This window comes from Rosa rugosa, chromosome 6, assembly GCF_958449725.1.
Source record: "Rosa rugosa chromosome 6, drRosRugo1.1, whole genome shotgun sequence".
NCBI lineage: Eukaryota > Viridiplantae > Streptophyta > Magnoliopsida > Rosales > Rosaceae > Rosa > Rosa rugosa.
Window position 1 is genome coordinate 19,308,895 of NC_084825.1, and position 14,058 is coordinate 19,322,952.

At 36.2% G+C, this 14,058-nt stretch overlaps 1 protein-coding gene and 2 long non-coding RNA genes across 3 annotated transcripts; all 3 read left to right on the forward strand.

Annotated features, from left to right (window-relative positions):
- Window positions 1-3,168: 3,168 nt before the first annotated feature.
- On the forward strand, window positions 3,169-3,821 carry LOC133716340 (putative ripening-related protein 1). The gene has a single exon (XM_062143050.1). The coding sequence runs from the start codon at window positions 3,201-3,203 to the stop codon at window positions 3,819-3,821; it is 621 nt and encodes a 206-aa protein (XP_061999034.1). The 5' UTR covers window positions 3,169-3,200.
- A 2,931-nt stretch (window positions 3,822-6,752) lies between these two features.
- Window positions 6,753-8,148, forward strand: LOC133714063 (uncharacterized). The gene is made up of 2 exons (XR_009848414.1): window positions 6,753-7,659; window positions 8,021-8,148. It is a non-coding gene; the product is annotated as an uncharacterized LOC133714063 (long non-coding RNA).
- A 186-nt stretch (window positions 8,149-8,334) lies between these two features.
- LOC133714062 (uncharacterized) lies at window positions 8,335-10,377 on the forward strand. The gene is made up of 5 exons (XR_009848413.1): window positions 8,335-8,481; window positions 8,872-8,952; window positions 9,193-9,268; window positions 9,536-9,635; window positions 9,723-10,377. It is a non-coding gene; the product is annotated as an uncharacterized LOC133714062 (long non-coding RNA).
- The last annotated feature ends 3,681 nt before the right edge of the window (window positions 10,378-14,058 follow it).

A 14,058-nucleotide genomic window follows, 5' to 3' on the forward strand; every position in this document is an offset into this window, starting at 1 on the left:
TTGCCGAAATCATTGATATTCTCCTTGTATTTCTCACGGCAAAAAGCAATTAGAATGGGCCTATGACTCCTCCAAGACGTCAAGAAGGATCTAGAGACTCATGTGCAAGTCACATGCTTCAAACTTCGGGCCAAACTCTCCCAAAATGGGCCAATTCGAAATTATTCTTTAACATTGCCGAAATTCCTTCAATAATCTAGAACAATCTTGAACTATCTTGAGTCATCTTCAAGTCACTCCTAGTCTCACCAGGTCTCCTAGCAGCATCAGGTTTCCTAGTCCAACTGGGACTCTGTCATTTCTTCATTTCCGAACATCATTTTTCCGAGCTCACTCCTAGTTGCATTAGGATTCCTACTTCAACTGGGATTCCTTTTCCTGGTAGAACTGGGAAAACTTCATTTCTCCATTTCTTTTCATTTCTGCGCAAATAACTCCTTGCCTTCCATTTCCAGACTCAAAACTACCTAAAAACATAAAACAAGTCAGAAATGACATTGTTAAAGAAATAACTAAGCAAAATGTAGAGAGAAATGTACTAAAATGTAGTAGAAGTTAGTCTCAACAAATTTTTCTTAAAAAAGAAAATTAAAAAAAAAATACAAAAACAAAAAAAGAAAAACATATCAAAGCAGAAATCTTCATTATAGAATACTAGAGCGTTTCATTCTAGTTGATTAGATGCACCTCCAAGCTGTTCTATTTCTCAATGAATGGCATCAAACTTGCTGACCGGCCTTTTTGGAGCAGATTCATCAGTCAAATTACTAACAAAGTATTCATCTTGCTTACCATAATTTTCTCTATTCCAACCTTCTGTCATTTTTCTCTACTTTTTGACTAGCTACATCAAGAAAATGAAATCTTGGTTTCCTTTTACAAAAAAAATCATGTGTGGTTTTCCCTTCGGTCAGAGAAACATACTAATTCAGATATTGTTCCCCATGTGTGGATTCAAAAGACCTGACATGCATGTCATAGAAGGGAAATTTAAGAATGAAATTCATACTGTATCAAGCCATTAGAAGTTTCTTGATGTTGATTGTCTCACTTTTGGTTGATATTTGTTCTTCAAGTAAATTCTTAGTATTTGTTTCCGGAGCAGTTAATCCTCATTCACTGAAAAAATCAGCATTCAAATTACTAGAGAATGGTTTCAAAGAGTATTTGAGAAGTCACGCGTAGTTTCAAGTTGCACTGAAAAGAGTTAATGGAACTGTCTAGTTAATACATCTAAGTATCTGGTTGAGACATCTTATGCAGGCGACTGCACAAGACATGTAACTTGACTGTTAAAACTAATTCAAAAGTTGAAACTATTTTAAATATCTTTGAGGGAATAATACTCAAATGATAGAGGATCTGCTCAAGATCAGATGCTTAAAGGTTTTATCCTCCCAAAATAAAGAAACCCCTTGCAATCCTCAAACAGATTCCAAGGTATAGGAGCAATATCCATGAAATGAATACTAGCTTATTTAGGGAGTTTTAAGCTGAAATGGTCTTTCATAGATTTTGAGTGCTATTTTTATCTTCTTCTTTTTTCTTGAGTTTAATTTTTTATCTTATACTGTGGAGATATTTTAACATTTACCATTAAAAAAAAAAAAGTCTGTGTTTATTTGATACATGCTCAAATCTTTATCACCAAGGGTTTCCAATAATTAAAGAGATGTTGTCACAATGGGATTGTATTGGGTCTCAGCTATGTATTTTCTACATATATTGGATCAAGTAATCTATTTCTTTGATGCAAATTCACTGATAGATTGTTCAAAGATGGGTTTCTTTTCCCTGCCATTGTCTCAACCTCTTTTGGTCTAGTGACCAAGAGCCAACCGTGAACCTCCAAACAGCTACATCTCCAGAATTTTATATGCAAGGTTTGGCAACTCTTCTGGTGTTTGTAAAAATTAGGCCATTGGAAGCTGCCAGTCTAGCACTCAGATAATTCTAGTGCGAGGAAATGAAGCAACTCAGAATTTTGGTTTTCCATGTCCAAGAAACAGCAAAGAATTGTTGGTTGATGCACAATGTCCATGATGCTAGACTGCCAGTGTACGTACATGGGATCATCTACTACATATATAGAAGAATCTATTGCTTCTTCTGTGGATATATGCAGAATGTTACCTGTAGTCTAGTCTATACCACTAGGGCACTAGGCAGGGCATATACTATTTATTGGTATCATATGCAGGAGGTATTGGATTTGTAATTACAGATTTCAGTGTAAAATATTTGAATTCAGTATTTATTCCATGCGCTTTTGAAAAAATAATAAATAAAAGATTAATACATAGACCAAGCTCAGCCTTATTTGCTTGATTTGTTCTAAGATTCCTCTCCTAATTACGAAAAGTACAAGCTTTTTCCACCCTTTTGGTCATTATGAGAATTGGAGCTGAGCACATCTGCATACCTAGCTAGACAATTCAGATGATCTGTTTTGAATGAAAAATTAGAAGTAAATTTCCGAAAATTGAATATCGCCGACATAGATTCAAGTGATCAAAATCAGTTTTGTTACGTAAAATACTGCTAAACCAGCTAAACCCCAAGCCATAGTTGGTCGGAAACTTTTGTGAATAGGATCCTCATGAATACCATATCTCCCTTGTGGGTACGTGAAGAATGACTTGAAGGGCAGAAGGACAAGGATTAAGTTAAAAAAAAAAAAATTTAAAAAAGGAACAAGGCATTTGTTGTAATTGTCTTTAGATAAAACAAAGTGCAATTAGACAAAATTATTTTCCCAGGAAGGACAACAAGGCAGATGTCACATATAGATGAAAACAAAACAAGACAAATGCTTTGTCAAGTACAGATTTTCACAACAGTGCTCCCTTAATTGGAGAAAATGGTGTTTCGAAAAAACGATGCTTCAATAAAAATATTCAAAAGATGTTACCTCCTTATGCTAAGCCTTACTATCTATACAAATTCTTAGTAAACAAAAGGTGAGGACGCCATTGTAGTCTTAAGTAGGATTTGGCACATTGGTTTACAGCATAATTACAATTGGGGTCTCCATTACGTGATGGAGTGTAATATCCAACTGCGTAGCAAAAGATATGCTGAGCTTTTGATTGGTACTTTCTGGCATGGTATTCTGATAGCTATAAATACCTGTCCTCAATTGCTTTCATGCATCAATCTGCAAGCAAAGAGATATAGAGGCAAAGGCAAACAGAGAGAAAATGACTTGCTTCTTCTCAAAAGGGTCTATTCTAGTCATTCTCCTTTTAGCAATTTTCTTGGTTAGTGAAGCTCACCAATGTCGTCCAAGTGGAAGAATCAGAGGAAGGAAGCCCCCTCCTGGACAATGTAACCAGCAGGATGACTCTGACTGCTGTAAAGCTGGAAAAATGTACCCAACCTACACTTGCTCACCACCAATGTCCGGTAACACCAAGGCATACCTCACTCTCAATAGCTTTGAGGCAGGTGGTGACGGAGGAGGCCCATCCGAATGTGACGGCAAGTATCACAATGACAACACTCCAGTTGTTGCATTATCCACAGGATGGTACAACGGTGGATCAAGGTGCCTTAACAACATCAGCATTAGTGGTAATGGGCGTAGCGTGGTGGCCATGGTGGTGGATGAGTGCGACTCTACTGAGGGATGTGATGCAGACCATGATTATCAGCCTCCTTGTCCCAACAACATTGTTGATGCCTCCAAGGCCGTCTGGAAAGCCTTAGGTGTATCTGAGGACAACTGGGGTGGCTTGGATATCACATGGCCTGGTCCGATGCTTAGTTACATTAGAGTTTCTTCGATCAAGTGCTTATTTTGTTTCTTATTTGGGGTTTGATTTTGCTTATTTTTGTTGTATGTGGGATGTATATATGATATGTACATTATAGCATGTTAATAAAGAAGACTTTTGTTTATGTGAATTTTACTTGAAAGGATATATCTTGTTCTGGAATATTGAACAACATCAAACATGGACTTGATTACTTTTATGTTTCTCTAATAAAACTGATTGCCAAGTCATATATCGAAGTTAATGCATCGTATTTCCCTCTCTGAAACTCGCATATTGATTCACGAACAAGATCCCCTTTGTATAATTTGAGGAATTGTATGCATGCTCAACAATCCTAATCCTTATGATCATCCCACTATATGAATAATATCCCCAAATCACTTATTTCTCAAACTCAAATTTGAAAAATTCAGAGCATTATAAAAAATTCTCCTAGTTTGACAATAAAGAAAAATTGACAAGCATGATTGCAACTTTTTTTTTGTACTTTTTCTTCTAGAAGGAACAAAAAATTTATTTCATCAAACTTCATTTACAATCAGTTTCAAATTAAGAACATTGAAAGGTCATATAATGAGATTCTGACCAAAATGATATTTTTCAAATATTAAAGGTGCATGTACTGGTAACACCCAAACCATTCTGTCCTAAGTTGGCACAGGCGAAACAGTAGCCCAAATATCTGCGAAACAGCAGCTGCATAGACGACTTGTCCACCCACTTCCCCAAATAAATTGATATTATTCATAAACCATAAGCTCCTTAACAACAATTACAATACCCATATTTATAGGGTTAACAATACTTGGAGAATAAGTAGACTTGAGCTAAAATGGTAAGCTAATTAAATGTAAATCCTAAATTAAGTGTAAAACGATACACTAAAAATATCTAAATAATGAAATATCAAAGATTACTAATCTATAATAAAATAATAAAATAATGCATTTAATGTTGCCCATATGCTCTGCATCACTCTCCCATCACTCCATGCCAAGGGAAGAGAGCTCCATTTCTCTTTCATTCACAGTTTCACACTTTATCCATCTTTTTGTTACATTTTTTTTTTGTTACATTTTTTTTATTTGAAGGAGTTTTTTTTTTTTTTTTTAAGGGAACGGAATCAGGTTCTATTAAATAACGACGTCACTGCGTCAAGCTTGAGGATTTTAAGAAACCACTCATATTACAAGTTCAAGCATAATACAGACTGTCAAAGCAGCCAAAGAACTCCTAACCAAAAAACTACAAAACCTAAAGGAACTGCAAGGAAACAGGTGAGCAAAGCTCACTTATTCGAAAAAGAAATCCTTCTCTTGTGCCTTGGAATCTTCGAGTTCGGTGGAATAATTGTTTGTTCAAAACCTCTATGATGACATTTCGGTCTTCTCACATGCATCTTCCGTGAAGGGAATAAAGTTCTAGATGCTTTAGCAAAGTATGGTTCATCTTCTTTTGAAATGGTGTGGTGGGATTCACCTCCTTCATTTATCCTTTTGAACTACGAGAATGATCGTCGGGGTCTTCCTCAATTTTGTTTTCGTTAACTAGCTAGAATTTTTACACAAGTAAATGACTTTTTTTTTTTCTTATCATTTCCCCAAAAATAAATTCAGTGCTTGAATTAATTTCTTTTTGTTTGGGTAGAATTTTCTCATTCAGTGGAGAAGGTACCCTAAACGGTGAAGGTCCCATGAGACATTAAAAAAATTCAATCTAAGTATTTTGTTTTGAATTAAAAAAAAAATTCAGTATTTTGTGAATGAAAAAAAAAAAAAAAAAAAAGGTTTGTTGTGTAAATAAATTCAAATTAAAATTAAATATCTAAGTTATAATTTAAATTTGAATTTTAGTGTTTTTTTAATGAGTCGGTGCCCAAGTAATATTACCGTTGGCAGGCCCAATCAAGAGAAGGATCTCGGAAATAATCCCCTAGCTTCTATATATTTCCTAATCCTTATCTCCACTTTCCATTCTTTGTTATCAATCTCTGATTCTCTGCTCTGCTCTTCTTGTCTAAAGGAAAATTTCCCAATTCTCGATTCTCTGCTCTGCTCTTCTTGTCTTAGCTCTTCTTGTTTTCTTCCATGGCGGCGGCGATCCAGAAGAAAACAGAGTCGCTCACTACTAGAATTTACCCTTTTAGTCACAAAATTATAGGTGACAAACCTTAAAATTGTGACCTATTGTGGGAATGGGTCACAAAATTTCTAATTTTGTCACCAATACTTTTGTCATTTGGACCAACACTGTTCTCCATTCATTGTGACGGAGGGCATGTAGTTAGTGTCAAATTTTTTTTGACACTAATCTGTTTTTTTTTTTTTGGCAAAGTTTTTGCCTTTTGTTTAGAGACCTATCTAAGCCTAATCAACAAAACGCGGGAGATATACCGCCAATAAAAAGATCAAATAAAAATTTTAGGGCCTGGAGGGAACTTTACCGCCATTCGGCCAGCCAAAACGCTGGGCTTTAATAAAAAAAGAGTAAATAATATTGTCCGCATTTGCTCGCATATAAAAGCCTAAGGAAAAAAAAAAGACCTTCGTCTCTGAACCCAGACTCATAAACATTGAGTGTAGCTGAACCCAGACTCATGAGCCTTTGTCTCTGAACAATCCCTACGCCTTTACTATCCATCTCCATTACTTTCAACTCACAATCTCAAATTCCAGGTTAGTAACTTCACAATCAAAACCCATAAACTCTTATTCTCAATTTCAATGTCTCTCTTGCACTGCTTGTAGTATCTTTTTCTTTTTCCAGAATTTCCTTGAGCTATATTCAAAATTTTCTTTGTATGTGTTAATGGGTATTCAATTTTCTTTAATTTCAAGGGTACTATTAACGGCAAAAGCTAGCAAGGATATTAAGGAATCAAGGGTACTATTGTCGGCAAATTTCAAGGTAATTGAGAAATCAATCTTGTTCTCTCTTGCTTGCTACCTCCTTCTCATGGATAAGGTAAGCTAGTCGATCTTCAGAAAGTTATTTCAATTTTGTTCTCTTGTTTCTGAAATTGATCTATTCACAGATTTGGTTGTTGTTATTTTTGTGAGGTAACTACTGGTAGTTATAAGGTTGTCGCTGTATATATGCTTGCTAGTCTATGTTTAGAGTTGATTAAGCTTCTTGTTGTTATTTTCTCCATCAACTGGAAATGTTGGGTTACTCTTTGTTGATTGGTTATGGTTGATAATTGCTATTTTGTTAGGGGAATGAGGTTTGATTATGATGGGAAAGGTAAAATGTTAAGTGTTAGGAGGGGACCGTAAGAGAATAGCCAGAGTTAGATTCAGCTTTGATTACCATGGCCAAGTTGCAAATGACTTGCTGTTCTGGAGGTGCAAGGAGAAACTGAGTGTCGGGCTCTATATATTTGTTTTTCCAAATCCTCCAAGTTTCATTACTTTAAGTGTCAATTGTGTTTTGTCTTTGCTATTTCTGCTGTTAGTAACATGGTTCTTTTGTTTCTCTTTTTTGGTCTGATACCTTTTTGAGCTTAACTATATATATATGCATAGCTTTGCTACCACACATGATTGTTTTCTAGGGGACTAAATCCCCTTGGGGAGATTTCCCTTCATTTGGATCCGCTTTGAGATTTCAGTCATTTCTCCTCACTTTGATCCGTGTTGAGGGATTTTACCTCATTTAGATCTGCTTTGAGGAGATTTCACCTCACTATAATTAATACGCCTTGTGGGAATTTCACCTCACTTGGATCCGTCTTGAGGAGATTAATTTCACTCACTAAGGTCCGTCTAGCTTGAGGGAATTTAACCTCACTTGGATCTGTTTTGAAGAGATTTTACCTCACTTGGATCTTCCTTAAGGAGATTTCATCTTGACTACTCTTTTAGCTCTTCTTCCTTATCAGGTAAGACCTCGCTCTTTTGATTCATTTTTCCTTTGAGTGTATTCTTTGGTTGGAGTGTTGGAATTGAGTTAGATATTAGCTTTGAACATATATATAGAACTTTATAGGTTTGAGTTGATTTTCCTTCTGAAGTTCTAGGTAGTTCATAATATATGCAGCTTATATTATGCATGTAAGTAGAGTTGTGGTAATATCCAAAAAAAAAAAAAAAGTAGAGTTGTGGTATCCTGGTTCCGATTTAACTTTTTTTTTTATCTACTAAGGCGGTTATTTTTGTTTTAGGTTGTTAGTTATTTTGTATTTGGTTTTACTAGTTTTATTATTATTATTTTTTTTTTAATCATTTGGTTTTGTTTCCAAGGGATAAGGATAGGTGGCTGACGGTCTGTTAGAGGAGGGAGGAGAAAGAAAGAAAAGGAACAGAGAGAGGGATGGAAAGAAAGAAAGGGAACAGAGAGGGGAGGGAAAGAAAAAGAAGAGGGGGAGGAGGAGAAAGAAAGAGACCACGGAAAAAAATAGAGAAGGAAGAAAGAAAACGGAGTCGAAGATAAAAGTAGATGTGTAAGGGGAAGAGAGTTTTTGACATTTGAGAGAGAAAGAATCAGGGTTTTAGTCTTGCAGACTTTTTTGTGAGTGTTTAAGAAATCCAAGCCTAGAGTTTTGGTTATTGTAAGTTTGAAGGTGTGAGCATGATTTCATGGTTTTGGGTTTCACCTTTGAGATTTCCGGAGCTGGGGGTATTTAAAGAGGCTGAGATTTTTAGCAGAGGTTGAGCTTTATTTCGGTGAACTCTATGGCTTTTGCTTCTGTTTAAGATACGAGGTGAGTGGCTTTTGTTTGATATCATAAAATGCCTTTATAGTTAAGTTGGATTTCTTTATTTTGTCAAATAACAAGATTTTGGTAACTTTGTATTTTTCCTTTGTGTTAAGTATGAACCCTTGTTTTTAAGTAAATTAGTATTTAGAATTTGTTGGGTTATTCAATTGTTGTTTGTTTCCTTTTGAAAGTGTTGAAGGCTTCTGGGGTGTTTTTAGATATTTAATCTGGGTGTTAATGGTGGCTTTTCAAATGGCTGAAGCTTATTAGTATGAGAAACTAATGGAGGGACTAATTGTGAATGCGTTATCTATCAATAATGTGTTAGTTTTTATTGAATGCGCTATCTATCAACAATGTGTAGTAAATATATTTCTCCCAATTTCACTGCAGTTCACTCGATTTGGCTTTCCATTAGCTAGAAGGGGAAGTTACCAATTATAAAATTTGGAAGGACTTGGTCATAATCCCAAGGTATGTTACATGTTTTTACCATTTTATTGTTGTTTCATATTTTATTAGTAAGTTATATTCGAGATTGTTCTGCCATATGCCTACTTGTTGTATTGTGAAATAGTACATTGTTTGTTTCCACCCATTTTGAATATTAGGAATCGGAGTAATTAGGCATGTAAAAATGGATCAGACTTCTTTATTTTTTTTGGTTCCTAAGTTACATATAGGTTATTCCTTACTTGAACACGTCCATTTCAGAAATAGGAACAAGAAAAAATATAATCATTGTGGTGGTTCACGTCCTTTCACGAAACACATGGAAGCTGAAGAACAGGTAAATGTTTGTTATTGTTTAAATTTAGTTGCTAAACTCTATTATCAAATATACTTGTCTAATTGATTTGTTTCATTTTCTTCGAAAACTTATCCCATAATTTGTTCAGTCTTGCTGACATATAAAAACAATATAGAAATAGGATGAGGAGCTTGAGTACAAATGACAAACTATTTTTGTGCACTTCTTATAGAGTATTTACATACTATACTTTTCTCATATACCATTATTTGGGCTTTGAATTGCTTTTGTTATTGCCAAATGTAGAAAGGTAAAAATGTGACCTGTTGAGAATTGGGGTCTCATGCATCAACATCGAGGCAACAATGGTGGTGTTTGGATCAATGAAGAAGCGGAGAGGACAGGGGTAAGGATTATATGTTATAATTTTAGTATATTGAAGCAAAACTGACATCATAGATTAAATGTATAACATATGTTTCATTATGTGTAGAAAAATCTGATTGAAGAGTTGATTAAAACCAAGCAACAGTTGGCTGAGTCTGAGGATACCCCATTTGAAGATGTTGTAGTGCCTATCCCTATGCAATTAGATATCTTGGCTAAGGAGCTTGGAACTATGAAGGGTAAGACCATTCGAGGTGTGGGCTATGGTCTTAAAAAGGACAGATTTTGTTCTTAAATCCCTGCATCCACGTCTAACCCAACAATTGCTCAATTTATGAGGTACATTATTCTATTGGAAGAACGACTTACTTCTCTTGAGGGTGAGAAACAACCTCAACCTCCTACACATGATGTGGATGAAGAGGGTGCTGAGGAGGGTGATGAGGATGAGAATGAGGATATGGATGTGCTTTAGGTGTTGATATCCTCATTAGTTTTTTGCAAGTTATATTTTGGATGTGTACAAATGAAGCCATGATATTTCCACATGCATAGATATCCCTTAGTTTAGGGCTTTGGCAGGTTTTTGGGTCTTAGATGTCCTTATTAGCTTTTGGAAGGATACAATTTGGATGTAAAAATGATGCCTTCAAATTTCAAATGCATCCAGCACTTGATATGTAAATTTTTCAAGTTACTATCTTTTGTAAAGTACTAGTTGATAAGCATGTTAACATATATTTTTGCTACTTATTTACTTACCTATTACTTGTTGTGGTAAAGTGTTGATAATTATAATTATTAATTTAAAATTAATTTTCATATATACTATATATTGAAAAAAAAAAAATTTGCTTGTCAACCATTCTCAAAATTAAAAATTAATATTTGATAATTAGACACGAAATTAATTTGTCACCAATAGTATTGCATTTGGCGGGTAAAAAAATTTTGGCACCAAAATCTAAAACTGATTCAAAAATAGTGACGAACTATTTTCGTCACCAATAAAGTAAAATTTGGCGGTAAAAAAAAAATGGATGCAAAAATAAAATAAAAGGATAAGATTTTGAAAAGAATGGGTGACCAAATATCAAAGATTGGGTGACAAATTTATTTCGTCACCCACACCCATTTTAGTGACGAACTTAGCATTTCGGCACCTAAAGGAATCAGTCACGCACTATAGGTGACGAAACTGGTGACGAACTTTTTTTGTCACCCATTCTTATGGGTGACGAAATTTTCAGAATAGGTGACAAAAGTGGTTTGTCACTCATTGGGTAAATTCTACTAGTGGCTCCAGTACTGGAGGGATTTCTTTGCCACTGCAAACAACTCCACCATTTTCGATATTCTCGACCACGCCATCACCGTCGCCGCCTCTGATTTCCCGGAGGAGTTCACTCGCCAGAGGACTCGAATTCTGGATTCGATTCAACGTTTGGGTTTGGGCGGCGGTTCTGATCTAGGGTTTTGTGCGGGTGCTGCATCTGAAAGTACTGGGTCCGATCAAAATCAAAAGGCTGAGCAGCCTTCAAAGCCATCCCTCAAAATACGCATAAAGATCGTGAAGCGAAATGCTGATGGTACCTTGATCGAACCCAATTCAGATGAAGCGAAATTGATCAAGCCCTGTTCTCATCTGATCAAGCCCCCACCCTGTGTTGGTGATCAAGCAAAATCGATCAATCCCTGTTCTCATCTGATCAAGCCCCCACCCTGTGTTGGTGATCAAGCTAAATCGATCAAGCCAAAGCCGTGTTTGGATGAAGCGGCAATTGAGGCAAAGCTTCAGGCCACAAAGAGAAAGCTTCATGATCGATATCAAGAAATTGAGAACAATAAGAGGCAGAGGAGCATACAAGTCTTAAACCATCTTCCCAACCAAGACTTCAAGATTCGATGCCCTGCTAAACCCAAACTTGGAAACCATTGGAAACCAGTACTAAAAATCAGAACATAAAAAAAATAAAAAAAAATATATATATAAAAAAAAAAAACCAAAAAAATCTGAAAAATGTTGACAATATTAATATGAAAAGATAACTCTATCATCAGGCTTGACATGATTTGAAATCAATGTAAAAGAAAGTCCAAAAATCATACCTCAAGTCCCAATAGAATGAATAGAGCGAGTTAACAATACTGGACAGAAGCCTAAGCGCCTGATAAACATTAATCACATGATAGTATTAGCAGAAAAAAGGACATGATTATATTGAACAAGCAATGTACTAAACCTGCATAACATAAGTGAAGAGTTGCTTGTAAGTGTCCGTTTTGCAGATACATGTGGCATTTGCACAAGGGATCCAAAAAAATAGTTATAAAATTTGAGAACATGATATATACATCTGAATTTCTGGGTCACACTTTTTCTATTGTTCTTCGGACATATTGCATTGTTACTATTTTAATGTGGAAATGTAGTGCCAAAGTCGGATGCTTTTAACTAGTCTAATGCTCAAATTTTGATGTTTCACCATTAATCGAAACAGTCTAATTATGTGCATTGAAAACAGTTTTCAAATAATGACGCAATTCATCGAGTGACTTACCTGGACATGAGGACTTAGAAATCTATCAAAGATGGAGATATATCTTCCTCAGTATAATGTGACCCAAACCAAGGTTCGCACTGGAAATCTGAAACAGTTAAAACAAATACATGGAAATGTCAATGCTTAAAATTTGTTTCACTTAGTATAACCCAGAAAACAAATGCTTATGGCATGATTTAACATATAAATAGACAGAGAAATCATGGTCCACTCTGAGTCACAAATAATAAAATTACAAGGATAACACGAAAAGACCATCTATGAGACACTTTTGCCAAGTTAACTAGCAAGAAGAAAATACTCAATTGCCAAACATACCTCATTTTCATCTGGAAATTCTGTACTCCCCATGAAAAGCATGTGTTCTGCACGCACAACATGCAATGTATAAGTTAAGTCCGCACAGCAAAAATTTAACCACGCTTTGGTTGAGCATATGCACACTTATAACACGGACATAGAAAGTGTGCAAGCCCCTGTGCCTCAGGAGGGTCAGAGAAGCTGCCTATTCCTACACACGTTGCTGCTGCTGCCTGCAAAAAGAAGCAATCAAGTTCACTTATCCAATCAAAAAAAATGCTAGTACCTAGACTTAATATTCACCATTCCAACTTATCATTCTTAGTAATTATACTTGGGCATAAGAGAACCAAACACTAAAGCAAAAGCTCCATCCAAATTAGCTCAAGAAACTTAACATTTGGGTGGAAAGTACCACTAAGTACTAACCAAGCATTGATATTTAAGTTTGTGTAATTGGGTTTCGATCCCACAGCCATAAAGTTGCAATCTTTTCCAACCTATATGCATTTTCATCAACCTAACACTGATTTTATCAAATTCCAACAACTGGGTTTTTTTCTATAATAAACTCCAATACAAATTGGGCATTGCATATTTTGAACACAAATCACAATACCCACCTTGTTAGTCCGAGAATCCCCTCCCTTTTTCTTATTCAGTTCATCTTCATCCTCTCCTTCACTATCGTCGTCTTCCTCAGAGCCCTCGGAGAGTTGGGATTCTCCAATCTCAGGATCGTGAACTAGCAATGCAGTGAGGCCATTCTCGAGCTTGACTAATCGGAACAGGCGTCTGTCATTCCGAGACTTCAAAACGACGTCGTCCGATGAGAAAATGAAGATTGAAGAGTCGCGCGCCGGCAAGGGTCTCTTTCAAAGTTTCAAACGGCTTTAAGCTTTTTAAGTTTTAACTACGAAGTAGGGGCCAATAAGGGCTGCCAGTAGCCTGGCAACAGTGCGGTCTTAACGGGCTCAACCCGTTATAACCAGTTAAGATGGGTTACAATGGGTTGAGTTCGATGGATTCGCTGGTAACTTGTTGGAACTCCTCTAAGGTGGGGGTGGTGTTTTTTTTTTTTTTTTTTTTAATCGTTTCTAATTCTATGAAACAATTAAACCGTAAGAATTCTATTAATTTTATGAAAACCCTAAGCGTGTTCTGTGCACGCACCCAGACCCTAATACCCTTGATGGCGGCACAGGCTGCTCTTCTTCCTGCGGAAATGTCAAACCATCATAGCTTCCATTGAAGATGTCACGGAATCCTTTGCTGCATCTCTTGCTTTAGCCGGCAACGAGACCATTGATTTGTCTCGACATGGGGGGGGGGGGGGGGGGGGCGGGGGTTGCACAACGCCACCCAAAACAATTGTTCCTTCTGTACAAGCCTTTGGCAAAACAACCGGCTTAGGCGCTTAGCTGAATGACTTTAGACGATTTTTTTGAAGGGTGTGGATTCTTGACAAAGGCTTCAAGATCCAAGAGCTTGAGCACAACAAATTTGTGTTGGCTTTTGACGTACTGCAAGATCGTAACAAAGTCCTTTGGGGTGGACCCTGGAGGTTCAACCATGCTC